Raw genomic sequence first — 15,167 nt, forward strand, 5'->3', positions numbered from 1 at the left:
CATTCATTCAGATCTAGGATGTGTTGAGTGTTCCTTTTATTTTTTTGAGCAGTGTATTTCTAAAGCAAATATTCAGGCATGAAAAAAATTTTTTTTATGGCAAACCCACTTTGGGGGAGGAAAAAGTCAAACATAGACACACACACACATCCCTGTGTGACTTTTACTCTGTAAATTCCAAACTGCACCTATTAACTATTCGTCCAACTTCTGTACCTGACAACTAGACAAGCACTGTTTATTACAACAGCACATTGTCAAGACCGATCCGGTTAGTGCTCCTGCATAGCTATTCAAACAAAGTATCATTCTGACTATATATGGAATTGCTCTGGAAGCAGAGAGCTGGGAAAGCTACATACAGAAGAAACAGGCTGGAGCCTGTATTTAAAATAGGTTTTTAGTAGCAAAGGTCAAATAACCAGTGTGACCCACCATTTCCTTATGGGGCACACCGCTCTTAAATTGTATAGTTTCCTGCTGGAGATTTGGACACAAAGCATCTTCATTTGATAGGCTGCCTCCATCAGCCCCACTGCTGGAATGACCATCTGCTGTTTTTCCGAGATCAGGGATTGGCAAACTAATTGTTCGAACGTTGTATACTCTGAGCAGGATCTCTGAAGTAGTGATTTCAGTAAAGCCGTGTTCCTCCAAAGCTAAGCAGGTCCTTTGAACTTGCTCGATGCACGGGGAAAAGGAACATATGCGTCCACCTACAACAGAAAAAGGAAGATTCTGAATGGAAAGCCAGCAATGTTAAGAATCTCATCTCAATCGGAGTTCCTATAATGCTATTTAAAGCCCATTTCTGTGAACCATTTATTTTCAAAGGAGATTCATTAAAGCCAGTGGGATCACTCTTTTGAAATAAATGAAATAATGGCTGTAATTTATTATTATTATTATTATTATTATTATTATTATTATTATTATTTATTATTAGTATTTATTGGATTTGTATGCCGTCCCTCTCTGTAGATTCGGAGCGGCTAACAACAGTGATAAAAAACAGCATGTAACAATCCAATATTAAAACAACTAAAAAAAACCTTATTACAAAACCAAACATACATACAAACATACCATGCATAAATTGTAAAGGCCTAGGGGGAAAGAGTATCTCAGTTCCCCCATGCCTGACAGCAAAGGTGGGTTTTAAGAAGCTTGTGAAAGGCGAGGAGGGTGGGGGCAATTCTAATCTTTGGGGGGAGTTGGTTCCAGGGGGTCGGGGCCACCACAGAGAAGGCTCTTCCCCTGGGTCCTGCCAAACGACATTGTTTAGTTGACGGGACCCAGAGAAGGCCCAGTGGTCGCTGGGATTCGTGCGGCAGAAGGCGATCCCGGACATAATCTGGTCCGGTGCCATGAAGGGCTTTATAGGTCATAACCAACACTTTGAATTGTGACCGGAAACTGATCGGCAACCAATGCAGACTGCGGAGTGTTGGTGTAACATGGACATATTTGGGAAAGCCCATGATTGCTCTTGCAGCTGCCTTTGCACGATCTGAAGTCTCCGAACGCTTTTTAAAGGTAGCCCCTATGCTGGTTTATGTAGAAGGAGAGGGAATCTTATGCATTGCAGATGGTTGCAGGAACAGTGATGTCAAATGTACAATGTTATGCATGGAAAAACATCAACAGAATCAGGAATATGCAGAAATAAAAATATTTATTTTAGATTGCAAGCCTACACCATTGTTTTGGTTAAAGGCTCCACAGAACTTAATGGTGCTTGCTGTTGGCTAGATACTGTATGTACAGTATTGAACCATCAATATATTTCTGCATCAACTCTATGTCTTGTGTACCTAACTGCCACAAAAGTGGAACAGTCTGTACCTTATTTTTATGCCTTGTCCTTGATTTCTGCTCCAATTCTTAATTTTTTCACACAGATGTTAGCAGCTCATTAGAGGCAGTAAGTTTTTCACAATGCCCTGCTGTGTTTTTCTGAGAAGCTCTTAATATCAGGTTTGAAAAAATAGTGACGATATATTTGAACATATACAACTATTCTGCTGGGTAAATTATTTGGAGCCAGAGGAAGATGTTAAATTTGGCTCTCTGTTCCCAGTGCTTATTGACAATAGCATCTCTTCAACTATCCTCTCCAACTAAACAAAATGTTCAAATAAATTTCCATCAATCTAATTCGGCTTTCTTTGTTTTTCCTTGGCAGGAAGAACATCACTGCATAACTTTCTTTGCCTTTGTGTAAATCTGACACTTTTATGGATTGTCCGAAGCTGCCCTCTTTTATTAACAATGTGTATATTTTGCATTAAATAAAAAATCTCCTTTAAGTCAAGGGTGACTCCTACTAACTTCACAGACTGGACCAGGTAGTTTTCTTGGCAACAATCCAGATGTTGTTTGCTACTGCCATTTGCAAGATGTTTCTTTGACTTCCCAGACCTGGAAGGTTTTTAGGGTGGTGGAAGATGACTCCCATCCAGTATCACTCTGTTCTAATTCTATACTTTCATGAAACTGGACGTTCAATCAATCATGTCAGCTTATAATCACGTCAGTAGAAAGCACATTTATATAAGGTATGTACAAGAATATTTTCTGGAACTAAAAAATGATTGAAAATTGACAAGAGTTTGCATGAGCATGGCTAGATTCAAGAAGTGATGCCTGTCTCTTAGAGGAGGAGTGTGTTGCCCCCACTTTCTTGAAAGAGGTAGTTGTGGACACTGTCTGGAATGGAATGGAGAGTAGAGTAGAGTAGAATATGGAATATAATAGAACAGAGAAGAGTAGAGCAGAATAAACAATAGAACAGAATAGAAACATAGAAGACTGACGGCAGAAAAAGACCTCATGGCCCATCTAGTCTGCCCTTATACTATTTCCTGTGTTTTATCTTAGGATGGATATATGTTTATCCCAGGCATGTTTAAATTCAGTTACTGTGGATTTACCAACCACGTCTGCTGGAAGTTTGTTCCAAGGATCTACTACTCTTTCAGTGAAATAATATTTTCTCATGTTGCCTTTGATCTTTCCCCCAACTAACTTCAGATTGTGTCCCCTTGTTCTTGTGTTCACTTTCCTATTAAAAACACTTCCCTCCTGGACCTTATTTAACCCTTTGACATATTTAAATGTTTCGATCATGTCCCCTCTTTTCCTTCTGTCCTCCAGACTATACAGATTGAGTTCATTAAATCTTTCCTGATACATTTTATGCTTAAGACCTTCCACCATTCTTGTAGCCCGTCTTTGGACCCGTTCAATTTTGTCAATAGAATGGAATGGAGAATAGAATAGAATAGAATAGGCTGGAAGGATCTTGGAGGTCTTCTAGTTCAGCCCCTTGTTCAAGCAGGAGAACATATTTCAGATAAGTGACTGTCCAGACTCTTCTTAAAACATCTAGTGATGAAGCACCCTCAATCTCTGGAGGCAAGCTGTTCCACTGGTTAATTATTCTCACTGTTTGGAAGTTTCTCCTTAATTCCAGGTTGCTTCTCTCTTTGGTTAGTTTCTTATCCTGCCCTCCAGTGCTTTGAAAAACCATCTATGTTAGATAACTTCTGTCCTGGAAACTGCTGAAGCTGCTAACCACGGAAGTGGATTATATGGATCCATTTTAATCAGGTTTCAGGCTTGGACACATGATTGAAATAATTAATTTTCTGTCTGGAAAGGGTGTGCGTCTCAGACGTGATCCTCCCCAATTCCCATGAAAATAAAAGGAAGGGGGGACGACATTCAAACTTGCAAGATACTGTTACTGTAGCTTTAGAATCAAAGTGGTATTAGCTTGCATGCCTTTGGTTATAAATCTGGTCTACCTTGCTGAGCTGATCTACTGGGAGAACATTTAGCTTCTGTGATTGTTTCAAGATTGAGTATTCCAGGGCTTGGTGTTTCCTTCAATATTAAGCAACTTCAGTATGAGACAACTGGGAAAGATTAACTGATGATACTCAAATGTAGATTGCCAACCCAGGCTCAGCTAGAAATCAGGTACGTGATTTGGGACTCATATCTCTTGGCTGAATGGCAGCAGAAGATAATGGTTGCTGGACCTCTGCTTAGTTTTGAATAGCACAATAGTTACAGACTTATTAGATCAGAATGCCTTGGCGATGGTCATTTATGCCCAGACCAGTGCAACATGGTCTATGGCTGACTGTCATTGGCAGACTGTTCAGCCAGACTGCAAGCAAGCTGAAATTGAATGTGTGGATGACCTTGGGGTAAGAAGGGAAGAAATGTGCTCCAGGAAACAACTGGGCAAGAGACACATGAATCCCTTAACAGAGAAAATTTAGGAATGAATCAATGAATCAAGCAATAAAAATGGGCTAGGGAAGCTTATATTTTCAGGCTTGCAAGATTCTGTTAAAGTAGCCTTGGAATAAAATAGAATCAGTTCATCTAGTCATATTTCCTTTTTGGTTTACTTGAGAGGACTGCCATCAATCTTGTACGTCTGAAACTACAAGCTTCTGTCTGTCACCTGCACCTCTATAACTGTCTGGTTTGGTTCTGCAACCCAGCAGGACCGACACAGAGTTCAGAGGATAATCAGAAATGCAGAAAAAACAATTGCTGCCAACCTGCCTTCCATTGAGGACCTGTATACTGCACGAGTCAAAAAGAGGGCGGGTAAAATATTTACTGACCCCTCACATAGAAACATAGAAACATAGAAGTCTGACGGCAGAAAAAGACCTCATGGTCCATCTAGTCTGCCCTTATACTATTTTCTGTATTTTATCTTAGGATGGATATAGGATGGACATCCTGGACATAAACTGTTTTAACTCCTATCCTCAAAATGTCACTATAGAGCACTGCACACCAAGACAACTAGACACAAGAACAGTTTTTTCCTGAATGCCATCACTCTGCGAAACAAACAATCCCCTCAACACTGTCAAACTATTTACTAAGTCTGCACTACTATTACTACTAGTTTTTCTCAACATTGCTATCACCCATTTCTTCCCACTATATGACTATAACTTTGTATTGTATCCTTAAGATTTCTATTAATATTGATTGTTTCCTGATTGCTTATTTGACCCCTATGACAATCATTAAGTGTTGTACCTCATGATTCTTGACAAATGTATATTGTCTTTTATGTACACTGAGAGCATATGCACCAAAGACAAATTCCTTGTGTGTCCAATCACACTTGGCCAATAAAGAATTCTATTATATTCTATTCCTGCCACCACTTTTAATACTTGGTCCATTAGGATGGAGCTTCCCAAGTTTCTCTCTCTGATTGTTAAGTCACTGGGGGTTCCTGCCTCTCTTGCCTGATAGTGTCCTAGGCAGCATCTATTCCCTTTATTCCTCAATTACAAAATCTGAGGCTGCAACGTGACATCTATCTCAACGTCTTTCAGTAGGCTTCTGAACCCAAGGGCTGATCTTACTCAGCATGATTCTTCTTGTCTTAACTAGACATGTTAAATGGATTTTCTCTAGATCCCTCTGCTATCAGAAGAGGTATGGGCTGGGATATAGGTTTTCTCTATGGTAGCATGTAATGAGGAATACTACTTTTATTTTTAGAATGACTGCTGTGCTGCTGCCTATATACTGTATGAATGATCTCCAAGATATACCTGCCCCCTTCTTCTGTAATTTTGGACGAACATTAAAACATGCTTTTTCAAGAGACTATTGACTCCTAATGATGAACAATGGGCAACTGTTCAGTTTTATTGACCAATATGATTAGTATTTTAAAGGAGGTGGGAATAGGGTTATTAGTCTATGTCAATCGCCTTTATTGATGACTTCATACAACACCCAGAGTTGGTTGACTAAAATAATAAAAAGGGGATAATAAGCAATATTATAAGCTCATTAATGTTAATTTCAATGCCAATGGCTTATGAAAGCAAGGCAAATAGTTTGTTATTAGTCTTCCTAGGTCTACTCATTCTTTTGGTAATTAATGAAAAAAAAAAGACAGGAGATACAAAAATGAATAGTTGATAAATAATAATAATTTAATAATAATTTATTAGATTTGTATGCCACCCCTCTCCAAGGACTCGGGGCGGCATACAGGTTTTGACAATAAGGTTTACATTATACAGTAGAACAGAATTAGAGAAACAGGAGAAGAAATGAAGAAAGTTCTTGTTTAAGAAACTGGTTTTGGAAGTGGGGGAAATATATTAAGTTTAATTTTGTTTACTTTCTTAGTTTTGCAAACTTAAGTTTATCTTGTTTATTTCTGCAACAATTTGAAAAAAGAACCTGCTTAAATTATATTTCTATTTCTTCTAAAAGGAACATGTACATTAGGGGTGAAATCCAGCAGGTTCTGGAGAATTGGTAGTGGAAATTTTGAGTAGTTCAGAGAGCGGCAGATACCACCTCTGACTGGCCCCAGAATGGGGTGGGAATGGAGATTTTGCAATATCCCTCCTCCAGGAATGGGGATTTTGCAGTATCCTTCCCCTGGAGTGCGGTGGGAATGCAGATTTTGCAATATCCTTCTTCCAGGAATGGGGATTTTGCAGTATCCTTCCCCTGGAGTGGGGTGGGAATGGAGATTTTGCAATATCCTTCTTCCAGGAATGGGGATTTTGCAGTATCCTTCCCCTGGAGTGGGAATGGAGATTTTGCAATATCTTTCTTCCAGGAATGGGGATTTTGCAGTATCCTTCCCCTGGAGTGGGGTGGGAATGCAGATTTTGCAATATCCTTCTTCCAGGAATGGGGATTTTGCAGTATCCTTCCCCTGGAGTGGGGTGGGAATGCAGATTTTGCAATATCCTTCTTCCAGGAATGGGGATTTTATTATTTTATTTATTTATTTATTTATTATTTGGATTTGTATGCCGCCCCTCTCCGAAGACTCGGGGCGGCTCACAACAAGTGAAACAATCATAAGTGGAGTGGAGTGGGGTGGGAATGGAGATTTTGCAATATCCCTCCTCCAGGAATGGGGATTTTGCAGTATCCTTCCCCTGGAGTGGGGTGGGAATGCAGATTTTGCAATATCCTTCTTCCAGGAATGGGGATTTTGCAGTATCCTTCCCCTGGAGTGGGGTGGGAATGGAGATTTTGCAATATCCTTCTTCCAGGAATGGGGATTTTGCAGTATCCTTCCCCTGGAGTGGGAATGGAGATTTTGCAATATCTTTCTTCCAGGAATGGGGATTTTGCAGTATCCTTCCCCTGGAGTGGGGTGGGAATGGAGATTTTGCAATATCCTTCTTCCAGGAATGGGGATTTTGCAGTATCCTTCCCCTGGAGTGGGAATGGAGATTTTGCAATATCTTTCTTCCAGGAATGGGGATTTTGCAGTATCCTTCCCCTGGAGTGGGGTGGGAATGCAGATTTTGCAATATCCCTCTTCCAGGAATGGGGATTTTATTATTTTATTTATTTATTTATTTATTTATTTATTTATTTATTTATTTATTTATTTATTTATTTATTTATTTATTTATTTATTTATTTATTTATTAATTAATTAATTATTTGGATTTGTATGCCGCCCCTCTCCGAAGACTCGGGGCGGCTCACAAGTGAAACAATCATAAGTGGAGTGGGGTGGGAATGGAGATTTTGCAATATCCCTCCTCCAGGAATGGGGATTTTGCAGTATTCTTCCCCTGGAGTGGGGTGGGAATGCAGATTTTGCAATATCCTTCTTCCAGGAATGGGGATTTTGCAGTATCCTTCCCCTGGAGTGGGGTGGGAATGGATCTTTTGCAATATCCTTCTTCCAGGAATGGGGATTTTGCAGTCTCCTTCCCCTGATACTCCCACCAAAGCCACACCCACCAAGCCAGGCCCACAGAACCGTTAGTTTAAAAAATTGAATTTCACCACTGATGTACATGTTATTTTAAATTTTAAAAGATGTCAGTTTTAAAGCTGACTAAACAGTACTGTCTAAATGCAAATTACATTCACATTAAAATGGTAACTTCCCATCTTTTGATGACAAGCTAGAATGCAACTGCATTCTGTCACTCTATTCTGTCACTCTAGAATGCAGTTAAGGGATCGTTTAATATAAATAATATAAAATACAATGTTTTAGATTTAGTTCATTTTCAAAGAGAAAACAGGCAGCCAGGACTGAACTGAACTATTATATTAATTTTATTTTCTTTGAGACAGCATAGCATTTAAAGATCTGCTCCTCCCAACTCCCAGGCTAAATCAGATTAGTCCAATTTAGTACTCCACGATTCTATAATTTTATGACTTGGCTGGAGACAGGATATTTCAAGTATGACAAGCAAAAGAGCAGAAAGGCCAAAGTACAAGAGAAGCAAATAAAGATAAGGTACATTATGGGAGAGGATATATTTCTAATGTTTAAGGAGCAACAACATACAATAGATATATTCTTGCTAATACAGTAATACCTCATCTTACGAACCTAATTGGTTCCAGAAGTAGGTTCGTAAGGCGAAACATTCGTAAGACGAAACATTGTTTCCCATAGGAAACAATGTAAAAGCGATTAATCCGTGCAAAAAGAAAAAAAATCACAAAATGGTGCTCCGCTGGGCGCCGCCGCCCGTCTGTCACCTTTTAAAACAGCCGGGGGGCTTCTCGCCATTCTCCCAAACCCGAACCCGGAAGTTTGGGTTCCGGAGGCCGCCGAGAAGCGCCCGGCTGTTTTAGAAGGTTACAGCCGGGTGGCGGCGCTCAGTGGAGCGCCATTTTTGCGATCAGCAGCGGCGTTTGCGGCCGATCTGGAGGCTAGAAAGAAGGTGGGGAATCCCAATAGGGAATTCCATAGGCAAAACTTTGACGTCACGAAGACGTCCAACCGTTTGTTTGTTTGTTTGTTTGTTTGTTTATTTATTAGATTTGTATGCCGCCCCTCTCCGTAGACTCGGGGCGGCTGCTTTCCTCTAAAAGAAGCAGAACATAAAATCTAATCAATAAGGAAAATAACATTGGCAACATCTAAGACTATTCTGACATAAGCTGTTGTGGACCACATTTTACATGTATCCTCACATTTTTCTGAACATATAAATTGACAAGAGACAGCAACTGAAAATCCCTCCCAAGGTAAACAGACTGAACGATAAAACAGAAGTTTAGCGAGAAAGATTGTAGAGCCACACCTATCTACAGAGATTTATTTATTTATTTATTTATTTATTTATTTGATTTGTATTCCGCCCCTCTCCGAAGACTCGGGGCGGCTCACAACAATAGTAAAAACAATATTCTAGCGAAAACAAATCTAATATTAAAAAAGCACATTAAAAATCCTATCATATTTAAAAAGCAAACAACACATACATACCCAAACATAAATATATTTTTAAAAAGCCTGGGGGAAAGGTGTCTCAACTCCCCCATGCCTGGCGGTATAGATGGGTCTTGAGTAATTTATGGAAGACAAGGAGGGTGGGGGCAGTTCTAATCTCCAGGGGAGTTGATTCCAAAGGGCCGGGGCCGCCACAGAGAAGGCTCATCCCCTGGGGCCCGCCAAACGACATTGTTTAGTCGACAGGACCCGGACAAGGCCAACTCTATGGGACCTTATCGGTCGCTGGGAGTTGTGCAGTAGCAGGCGGTTCCAGAGGTACTCTTTTATTTATTTTATTTATCATTGTAATGGTCAAGTTCTTTTAAGCAGAAGGAAGCTTGCTTGTGAATGAAATTCTACCGGAAATTCTCTCTCTGTTTGTCCCAATGTCACCTCTGCAGTACGGAATAGCATGCTGCAGATTTACTCAGAAAGGGCATTTGGTTAAATCACATGACGGAATTAAAGGAGATGCTGTCCTGCCAGAAAGGCAGGACGGCGTGATCATGGTTATGACCGCAGCATCTCTGAAATACTGGCCTTTTGACACAATAGGTTTTAATGAGGGTGGGGCCCCCGAAAGGAAAAGCAAAATAACAACGGGTGTGGTTTTGCTGTTCTTCCCGCAATTCCTTCCCAACTCTCTGCCTTGCTTCTGAAACCTCTAATGGAGCAAAATCCCTTACAAAAGACTGTTATGTAATCCAAGATAATAATACAACCTGCCTGCTAAAAATAAAGTATAATAGGGGCACTCTATTGGTTTATATCTAATGCCTTCTTTAAAACAGGAAAGGGAAAGATCAGCTCTGCATCTAAAAATGCCAAGGAAAAAAGCAGAATGATTCACAAGTTAGGCAGAATAAGGAAGCATATTTTGGTACCCACAATTTTGAATCCCCCCCCCCCTACAAAAAGGAGTACGTGACAAAATGAGAGTACAGGATGAAACAATTCTGACTAATAGTTTGGTTTTCTCTAATCCACTGCACTTCGGATATATTGGAATGAGTTTTAACTTGCAGAATTCCTTAGCAGTCCATTATATGCAGTTCTGCCAATGTGAGGAAGCCGGTTAAATAAAAGGCAGGGAAAATATGTGTAGGTGTAGCCCATGTTTGTGTGCTTATATGTATAGAAATATCTGCTTTTTTAAAACAAAAGGACATCCTTAATGCAGAAGCAACACATTACATTCATTTCTGCCTTCTGCCGCACGAATCCCAGCAGCCAATCAGGTCCCACAGAGTTGGCCTTCTCCGGGTCCCAGGGGAAGAGCCTTCTCTGTGGCGGCCCCGGCCCTCTGGAATCAACTCCCCCCAGAGATTCGAATTGCTCCCACTCTTCCCATCTTCCGCAAGATGTTGAAGACCTATCTATGTCACCAGTCGTGGGGGGGGGGACTATCTCTTCCCCCCCCCACCTTTTTTCTGATTGTAATACATGAGAATGGTGTGATTGTGCAGTAACGATTGTTTTTAATATTTATGGGTTTTAAATTTAGCTTTTTATCTAATATTGGATTTGTATTCTGGATATTGTATTGTTGTTGTTGTGAGCCGCCCCGAGTCTTCGGAGAGGGGCGGCATACAAATCTAATAAGTAATAATAATAATAATAATAATAATAATAATAATAATAATAATAATTTCTCTGTATCAGGACTAAAGTAACTCATTCTTCTGAGAATGTTAAAAAATGCTTTATTGAAAAGTGTGGATAAAACAGAACTTTATGTTGGTCCTCAAATCAAGGATTATACATATACAATTTCTGAGACTGCACTATTGTTAATGAATGAATAAATGTTAGCCCTTCCCTACTCTAAGAAACAGAGGATAGTGTTCTTTCTTTTCCAAGTGTTGTATTCACAACAATCTTTTGAAGTGCATTAAAATGAAGGCTGAGCCACTGGTCTAAGGTCATCTGATGAACTTCTTAGCTAAAGGGGGATTTGACTCCAGTGGTAGTATAGTATTCAAACGATGCATACATTTTAAAAATTGCTATTTACATTTTTATCTGAGATTAGATTTTATAAAATATTAGCAGAACAAATCAATCTTACCAACTGAGCTATAAGTCACAAAGATAGTTCTGACTTTTAAAAAAAAAAGATGTATACTTTTAATGAAACAGGAAGTGTAAACGCAAAAGTATCAGCTTCTACATTACATTTTTTTTATGGGGATGGCTCTGAGCCACCTAAATATTCCAATGAATTAACTAAGGAACAACCAAGAAATTCACTATGGTTCACTATGTGATTTAACTGTTTTTAATCTATCAGGCCTCCATTTTTAAAAACTACACCCAACAAAATGCCAAGTCCCCCCCCCCAAAAAAAATTGCCTAATTCAATGGCATAAGATTTAGCAGGTTATGTAATGTCTTGAATGTTTACTCAAAGATGCAATGAAGATGCACTTAAATCAAAAGAAAGGCATTCTCAGAAGACAAAGGCTTCTTGGTTTTACCAGGAAAAGGTACTAGAAAAGAGATTGTTAAATGGATATTATCGGTAAAAGTCTACGAAGTCTACAGAGAGGGGCGGCATACAAAACTAATAAATAGATAAATTAAATAAATAAATAAAAGACAATGGATGTATGAGAAACATTGTGGAATTCAGCCCTGTACAGAACTGTCACTGAATAAGTAATTCCATTACTGCTCACTTGGTTAAAAATGACACCACATATGCAATGCTTCAATCTATTTAAGAATTTAAATAGACAGTAACATGGAATGCTTACTTATCATTTATCAAGTATCTTTATATCCAGTGATGCCCCCCTTCTCCTTTAAATGCTAAATCTGTTTCCCAACTCCTTCATCATTTCCTCTAATTCACTGTAGAGGCCATTGGTTAAATTTTTATATCCAGAAAGTAAGATGCCTGTCACTGACTTGTTCATTAAAATCACCGAACATCTGGAACAGATATTTCTTGCCAACCCAAACAGTTTGTGCTTCTGTGATGCCCGGTGCATTTTTAAGCAGCACAGAAGGTCGGTGAGCTAATTAACAAATCACAGCTAACAAATAATATATTCGGGAGATTTGCCCGCAAACTGATGGTGGTTGAAGCTTTATTAAAGCAGAAACTGTAGAAAGCAAGGGGTGGGGAGAAGGAGATGCTCTAATTCTCAGCATTTATGGAAAGGGGGGGAGGAAGCATTGTGAAATGTCACCTCACAATAAAGGCATTGTGCTCAGAGAAAGCGCTGGGGAGACATGAGAGCAACTTACAATTGTTTCCATCAGGCGTTTAAAGCATTTTGTGTTCAATGGTTTATCCTAGAATGTGATGCACTGGTGAACATAAAATGGTGTCTGGTGATATATGCCACTTTATAGATAAGGAAAATATAGATATTTCCAATCTTTCAAAGCAAAGAAAAACATCAGTTGTTGAGATGCTCTTCCTAGGCTAGGCTGCATGAATCATCTGTATCATCATAGGGTTGTTTGTTTGTTTTTTTAAAAATGGTGAATCTACAAAAGCTTTTATGTCACTACAGCTAACAGATTTCCCAGCTGGGAACTGATTTGTTAACAATACTAAGCAATCTTTAAAAAAGAACTGTAGTTTTCATTTCCGAATCACATGCCACAAAGCTTTCAAGTAAAAAAAATTAGAGGAATTTTGTTTGCAAGTGTCTTGTTATTAAAATAGAATTAAATGGATATTTTAATATTGTCAAATATTGGCTGTCAGCATTATAAAGATGCTCCAGGCACAATTTGATGCAGCTTTACATTAAAATATAAAATATGCTTAAGGAGTTGTAAATTTAAATATTTAGCATTATGTATTGTTAATAATGACAACTATTTGTACTTCGATGATATTTCCCAATAATGCTCAACATTACATTACATAATTAATAAAATCATAAAAGGTTCTAAAAGAACAAAAAGAGAAAATGAAACATCCAGAATAACACCATTTCTTGTCAAAAATTCAAATATCTGACCTTTTATTTCAGTTCCAAATGGAAAAATCCACCCTCCTTCTAATTAATTAATTTAAACCCTGAACTGTTCTAATCAACAAGAAGTATCTCCTAAAGTTCTACTGATATTGATCTCCCTCTAAGTCTTAAAATTTAAGCTCTGGAACAGAAACAAAAGCAAATGTTTGATCTGTATTATGGGTAATCCCTTAAGTTATTTGACTAGGAGGGCTATAAGCACAATCAACAAAAAATATGGAGCATGAATCTACTTTTTGCTTAAGAGGGGAAAAAAATTCCACTAACATTTTCAGGACAGTCAAGGAAATTTTCTGCCCTTGAGAATGTTGGTGTACAGTTCCTGGAGGACTAATTTCCACATCAGAGATTCCCTAGGGAATCCTATCATGGGAATAAATGCCTTAATGAGAGCTATGTGTGCTGTGTGTATGCCAACCTACCTTTCCCTCAAGTGGCTCCTTTGAGTGGTTTTTCCTCCCTTCCCTAAAAGCTACCACCACACAATTTGTTTAATGAGATCCGTATGTCAGCCCAAGTCGATATAGTAATTATCCCAGATTAAATCTGCTCACATTGGAAGCTGTGTGAGCCTTTTGATCTGAGGAAGCTGCCTCTAAGAATAAATGCTCTATCTAGAACTATTTTGATGGAAAGACAGGAAAAACAATAAGACAGTCTCAAAAAATTATTCCCTCCCACATCCATTCAATGCAGGGGGCAAATTGTTTTGATGGAAATGACTAAACTGTCAAGCTTCCTATTCCTTAGGCTGGAGAAAGAGGTTAGGCGGCAGGCCAGCAGACATTTTAATTTTGAGTTCGTGCAGATCAAAGCAGAGAATCAAGAAGATGAAAAAAGAGGAAGCAGCACAAAAAAACCCCATTATCCATTTGGATAGTCGGCTATATATATAGTGTTCCCTCAATTTTCGCGGGGGATGCGTTCCAAGACTGCCCGTGAAAGTCAAATTTCCGCGAAGTAGAGATGCGGAAGTAAATACTTAACACTTTAAACCCCTAAACTGCAATTTCTCATACCCTTACCAACCATTTAGATTATTACTCACCATGTTTATTTATTAAAGTTTATTTAAAAAAATATTTATTAAAGGCGGACGAAAGGACCGTGGTATAGGGGGGGAAACCGCAAAGTATTTTTTAATTAATATTTTTGAAAAACCGTGGTATAGCCGTTTTGCGAAGTTCGAACCTGCGAAAATCGAGGGAACACTGTATAACAATAAACAATAAACACATATCTAGGATCACCATATTACCTTATACAAGGCCTAGGATTCTATTTCAAGAATATAAACCTTGTGGGCAATGCTCCAGAAGATCATCCCAACCTATTTTGGCCTTCAGCACCTCACATGTTTGTTTTGTGTGGTTGTCATCCATTGTCTAAACTCTAGACCAGTGATAGCAAACCTTTTTTGGTTTGTGTGCCAAAAGAGTATGAAGAAACACCACAATGGGCAAACTAGAAGTCTGTTTTTCTAAACTCTCAGGTTGCCCATTGGGCTGTTTTTCACACTGGGGTTTCAGGGAAGCTTCACTGAAGCCTCTGGAGGGCAAAACAGCCTTCCCCAAGGCCAAAAACCAGCTGGGTAGCGCACACATGTGCGCTGGAGCTGATGTAGGGCAATGCTTTGTGTGCCCTCCAACATGGCTCCATGTGCACCTGTGGCACGCATGCCATAGGTTCGCCGTCACTACTCTAGACCTTTGCTACCAAGGATTTATAATTGGTATATGGAACTCACAGAAAATCATCAGATTCAAGAGTTTGAAACCATGCAATGCTTTCATTCTCAAAGAGACCTAAGATCTTTTATTCAGGATTTAATGCTAAAAGAAGTATTGCCCACAAGATCACATGCTGCAACGTCCTTCCGGTCAACG

At 39.1% G+C, this 15,167-nt stretch overlaps 1 protein-coding gene across 1 annotated transcript in view; it reads right to left on the bottom strand.

Moving 5' to 3' along the window:
- Window positions 1–19: 19 nt before the first annotated feature.
- The window catches only part of TRMT61A (tRNA methyltransferase 61A), a 68,237-nt gene continuing 53,089 nt past the window's right edge, over window positions 20–15,167 (bottom strand). Inside the window, exon 4 of the mRNA XM_070733360.1 lies at window positions 20–716. Coding sequence (XP_070589461.1) covers window positions 388–716 — 329 coding nt within the window. The 3' untranslated portion in view covers window positions 20–387. The remainder of the gene's footprint in view (window positions 717–15,167) is intronic.

This window comes from Erythrolamprus reginae, chromosome 1 (assembly GCF_031021105.1).
Source record: "Erythrolamprus reginae isolate rEryReg1 chromosome 1, rEryReg1.hap1, whole genome shotgun sequence".
Classification (NCBI taxonomy): Eukaryota; Metazoa; Chordata; class Lepidosauria; order Squamata; family Dipsadidae; genus Erythrolamprus; species Erythrolamprus reginae.